This window comes from Quercus suber, unplaced genomic scaffold (genome assembly GCF_002906115.3).
Source record: "Quercus suber isolate HL8 unplaced genomic scaffold, Cork oak 2.0 scaffold_17, whole genome shotgun sequence".
Lineage (NCBI taxonomy): Eukaryota > Viridiplantae > Streptophyta > Magnoliopsida > Fagales > Fagaceae > Quercus > Quercus suber.
This window is the reverse complement of record NW_027069482.1, coordinates 296,301-301,946: the sequence shown is the minus strand read 5'-3', so window position 1 is coordinate 301,946 and position 5,646 is coordinate 296,301. Positions and strand designations below refer to the sequence as shown.

At 33.0% G+C, this 5,646-nt stretch overlaps 1 protein-coding gene across 1 annotated transcript; it reads left to right on the top strand.

The window, feature by feature from the left end:
- Nucleotides 1-3,279: 3,279 nt before the first annotated feature.
- LOC136061881 (uncharacterized) lies at nucleotides 3,280-4,038 on the top strand. Its single transcript, XM_065760266.1, has one exon. It carries the CDS (start codon nucleotides 3,280-3,282, stop codon nucleotides 4,036-4,038), a length of 759 nt encoding a protein of 252 aa, XP_065616338.1.
- The last annotated feature ends 1,608 nt before the right edge of the window (nucleotides 4,039-5,646 follow it).

The window sequence follows — 5,646 nt, the reverse complement described above, 5'->3', positions numbered from 1 at the left end:
CTTTTCTTTTCTTTTTGAAATTGAAAAATACAGTGGTCCTTATGTTTAGGGTATTTTCGTTTTTTTTTTTTTTATAGAAAGATATTCATTTTCTTTTCACAAGTTTTAGACTTTTTTTCAAAATAGTCCTACAATTATATATATATATATATATGATAGAATTTTCAAGTAATTGTGTTCGCTCTATAATGATTACTTTTTATTATAAAAAAATTACCAAATTAACTAACTACAACCCACAAATGATCCAACCATTCATTCGTTAATGTTAGAGACACACATGATGTGTCAAATTAACTCAAAACAACATAATTTAATATTTTTTAAACTACATTGTTTTGAACATTGTTTAATTCTCCTCAACTAGTAATTAGTTTTACACTTTTACTAACCTATATAGTTGCTTATTTTAATTAGACCAATTGTTTTAGTTGCTAGCTTATTTGGTACTAAACGGTTAGATCACTCATGAAAATAGGCAGGATAACCAATTTAAAAAGATCTCAAACATAAAAGATAAAAGTGAAAATGTTTAAACAGTATAAACCAAAATAGAAACGCCACAACGTGAGGGAAAAAAAAAAACTCAATCTTTTTTTAAAATTACATCTTAAACACTACTTTAAGGAATGTTCAAATTAAAACCTACATTTAAGATCATTACAATTAACTTATTTAGTTTCATTACTATCAAATTGAACCCTAACCTTTTAAAATTATATCAAACTAAACTCTCAATCAAACCTAAAAATCAATCCAAACCCGAAAAAGACCACATTTTAAATTGGTATGGTTTTTGAAATTCAAGATTTAATTTGAAAATTAGTGAAACTATAAAGTTTTAATTTATAATTGGTTTAAAATTTAGTATTTGATTTGAAACTTTTAAAACTATAATATTTAATATAAAAATCTCCTCTTAAATATGGGGTTTAAAGCATGGTTTACCTCTTTTTCTTTTTCTTTTTTTTCATTTCCTCAATTAAGATAAATTAAGATCTTCTAGGAGGTCCTATATAGTTGATGTAATAAAATCCAATTTACTAATAGAAAATTAGCATTTTAAAAACTTTAAGTTTGCCTAAGAACTCTAGATGAAGACATGGTTTGCCCTTCCTTTAAGCCATTTAAACAATAACCTAAGGATTGGAAGTTGAAGAAGACTCCGGAATAATTACCAATAGGATGTGTTATTTATGTCACTTCATGTAGGAGATTTAATTTATCTCCAAGTTTTAACAAGAGAAGGTCAAGGTTTGGAAAGATAAATAGTTGCCAACTCCAACCACACATAAGGTGATCTTGCTACCAACGTCATTAGAGGAAGACATAGGGGTGAATTATTTCACAAAGGCCACCACGGGCATTTGAAATATGGAAAACTTGTCCTTGGTTCTTTTATGACAAGATGTTGAAGCTAATAACTAGAAATCCTTTAAGCCCAAACATGCTTAATGACAAACTAAAATGGTTGGGGTGTTCATTGTGAAAAGTTCATACATAACCGTCGTGGAAAGAAACAAGGAAATAGTCACGGTAATTGTAGACACCCCACTTTGCAACTGAGAATAGATTATTAAGGGCAAAAACCATAATTTTAATCATGGGTGGGTAAAAATGCCTTTTGCACCATTTAATGAACATGAGATCAATTCTAAAATACATAGAGTTCACAATGATCAAAATATGACAAGTGAAATATGAAAATAACTACTAGATTAATTAATAGATCAAGTCACATCAAGCTTCAACAGTTAATATGAACTAGCTTGTAACTCGTGTTTACGCACAAGAACATTAAACAACAATGATAAAAAGTAATGAAAATTAATAAAAATTAAATTGTTGAAGTTGCCAAATTTCTAAATTGGCACAAACCTATCAGTATTCCAAATAAGAGAATCAAAACTAAATAGGAAATCTGGAGAGAGAGAGAGAGAGAGAGAGAGAGAGAGAGAGAGAGAGAGAGAGAGAGAGAGAGAGAGAGAGTTTAGCTTTTGTGACAATCCAATTTCCCTATTGTAGCATTTATATGGTTTTTGATATAGACTCTTCAAGTTTTGCATATCAGTTGTATAGCTTTTATATAGACTCTTTGGATTTTGCACTAATAACTTAGTTGACAAAAAAAGAAAAAAATTAAATGGGACACATGGCATAAAATTGAGAATTCAATTGAAATTTAATTGGATTTTCTCTAAGCTTATATATATACTTACAAATTATTGCTTAGACCACATGATTATGATTAATTAAATTTTATTTGTCCTTAATTGAATCAACTAAAATTAATTACATGTCAAAATCTTATTTATTTAAAATTTAAGACAATGATGTAGTAAAAATTATTGGATGATCATTGAAAATAATTATGATTTTTGAATTTTAATGAGTTACCTTGTAAAAAAGAGAGGGAAAGCGTAAATTCCATAATCATAAATTTATTGGTGAACAATTTAATCATTAAGTGGCTTTAAAAATGGTTTAAAAATCATAATTATCCTTAAAACTTTTAAAAAAATAAAGCTAAAATCATGCAAAATTCGAAAATAGTTAAAATCATATTGTGTAGTCATTTTGCAGGCATAGTAAACATGTAAATTAGGAAATTCTATTTCTACCAAAAAAAAAAAATGTTGCATTTTGAATTATCTTTTTGATGTCGCTAGTTTCACATTTTTTGCTGAGACACTAGTTTCATCTTAATCCAATGTGTGAGATACAATTTATAGTTATGGCTCTAAACTTATAAAAATTCAACCGAAATGGCACTTCAACACAGATAGAAGTACCGATCAAAACATCTGTCCAGGAAATGAATGCCACTTAGCCCTTTGGTCTAGAAACTCGAAAGTTTATTTTGGCACATTTTATTTTGGCACATTTTCACAAGGATGATGCAGAGGCTATACTGCGATTACCATTGAGTCACAGACTTGTCCCAGATGCTATAGCATGGTTGCACAATAAAAAGGAGTATATTCTGTAAAATCTGGCTATCATGTGGCAAGAAAGGTCTTAAAAGCAGAGGATTGGGTGGAAAGTTCCTCTGGGCCGATCGGTTGTCAGGTATGGCCTAAACTTTGGAAGCTTCATGTGCCAAACAAAATAAAAATATTTGCGTGGAGAGCATGCCACAATATACTGCCCACATGTGATAATTTGTTGAGGAGGAAGATTGTTGAGAAGGATGTTTGTGTGCTCTGTTCAAGGGAGGCCGAAACAGGGGTCCATGCTTTGTGGGAATGTGCTGTAGCAAAAGACATATGGTCGGGTAGTATGATTAAAATACAAAAATGTGGTCAAGGACAACATGATGTGCTCCATCTATTTCAAGAGTTGCTGGGTAAACTATCCACAAATGAATTCGAGTTATTCGTCATTCAATCTTGGATTATCTGGAACCAAAGGAACACGGTGGTTTTTGGTGGTAAGCTGAAGGACCCGAAGTGGCTAAACAAACGGGCAAAAGAATTTTTGGACGAATTCCGTCAAGCACAAGGTCAGCTACGGATTCATGTTAGTTGTCCAGGTGAATCAGTTTGGCGCCCTCCTTCGGTTTTTCCTTTCAAGCTAAACTTTGACGCAGCGGTCTTCTCCGAGTTGAGTTGCTCAGGCATTGGAGCGGTGATTCGGAATGATAACGGCGAGGTCATGGCCGCAATGTCAGCAAGAGGCTCACTGGTGGCTGATAGTGCGGTGGCAGAAGTTTTAGCTTGCAGAAGAGCGATGGAGTTTGCGCGGGAGGCAGGATTCACAGAATTGGTGGTGGAGGGGGACAATCTCTGTGTGATGAAAGCACTCGCTGCATCAGAGGTGGACCGTTCATGGCTGGGCCATATAATTCAAGACATCAAATGGCTTGCACGGAATTTTCGAAGAATTTCGTTCAGCTACGTGAGGAGAGCAGCAAATACTGTGGCGCATGGGCTAGCAAGATATGCCAAAAATATACACGAAGACATGTATTGGATGGAGGACAATCCTCCACCTGTGTTAGAAGCACTGTGTTATGACTTTTCACAATTAAATAAATGAAAGTTTGTTCCGGTTTCAAAAAAAAAAGAAACTCGAAAGTTCAAATTTTGACATCATTTTTCGACTATAACTTTAATTTAAATGTACAAGAGAGTAAACGCAAGTTTAAAAACTCCAAGATAAACTCCTAGATAGATGAATGGGATGGAAACCTAATGATCCATTTGAATTGTGTGGAAGAGAGGAGAAATAGAATAAAATAAAGTAAATTTAGTTTAAAATTAGCTTAATTTCAGCTAACTGTACTCTACTTTCCTTCACTCCCTCTCCTTTCTCCCTCAATCCAAACAGGCTTTAAATTTTTCAAATTCTTTTCCCTTTATAAATACAAGAAGAAATCGTTAAATTATCAAATTTAGTTTTGTATTATTGTAGAAAGAAACAAAATTGTTTTCATGCAACACTACTCTCTGCAAAGAGCACGACCAGGATTTCATTAGCAATCATTTTTCACCTCCTAAACACCATCTTTCGCATCACTCGACTTGATGGGAATCTCTTATTGGATAAGTTTTTTTACTGTTTTTGTTGAATCATGTCCCCCCGGTGCTTTTAGCTACCCAAATGTGAAAATGATATATGATTGATACAAAACGACAGAGAAGAATCATCATGCTTAGAAAAGCAGCATATATACATATAGCGCTAATGGGGTTTACAGTGGAGTGGCATATAAGTTGGAATTTTTGTTGGACAGACAAAAAATCAAGATGCTTGGAAAAGCAAAAGTGTATACATATGGTTGTATCGGGCATGGTTTAGGTCTTATCTTTAATTCTTGAAAGCTACCAACTAAAAGGAAGAGAAATAAAAAACGGCAGAATGCAACCTGGGTTGCATAACTTCCTGCAAACATTGTTAGGTGGCACAATAAAAAAGTAACATGTGTCCTTGGTCAGGTGAGAAGCACACGACTAATCTATAAATATTATATAATAGAGGCCTTTAATTAGTGGTTAACTTCCTTAAAGTTGTAACACAAAAGCAATGCAGACTCCACAAATTTCGACATCACTAATATTATTTAGTTATTTATTTAAGTTTTATTTTCTTTAAGAAAAACAACCCCACCTCTCTCCCTATCAGTCCCCTCAAAAGCTTCTCTTCGTAGTTTTCAATATTCTACCCAATTGAATTAGCGAAACACTTCGACCTTCATGAACACCACATCAGATTCTGTCCCCCCCATTCTTTGTATTATGTATTCCTAAATTTGCAACCCCTCTCTTCCCTACGTCACTATCACAACCATCACATCAGACCTAAACTTGCAACCCCTCTCTCCTTAGATTCCTTATGAATCTTGAAAATATATTAATTCAATCAATCCAAATTATTGTGGAGATACATAACCTATATGAAATTGTGATGTTGCAGTTGAAAACCCAGCAAGGTTCTCTTTCTTTTTGCCATGACAACACTACCAGCAATATGAAAAATATTTGGGGCAATATAACCCATTCAACTTTCAATAAAGTCAAGGAACTTTTTCTTTGTTTTCTCTTGGTTGGTATGGGAGACAACATAGAAACAACTTGAAGCTGCTTTTAGCCACTGCAGCAAAAATTTTTTTTTTTTTTTTTTTTTTACTTTTTACTTTTAAAACTT

What these genes read in the sequence shown, in the direction of transcription:
- LOC136061881 (XM_065760266.1), top strand. Translation starts at nt 3,280, where the DNA reads ATGATTAAAATACAAAAATGTGGTCAAGGACAACATGATGTGCTCCAT.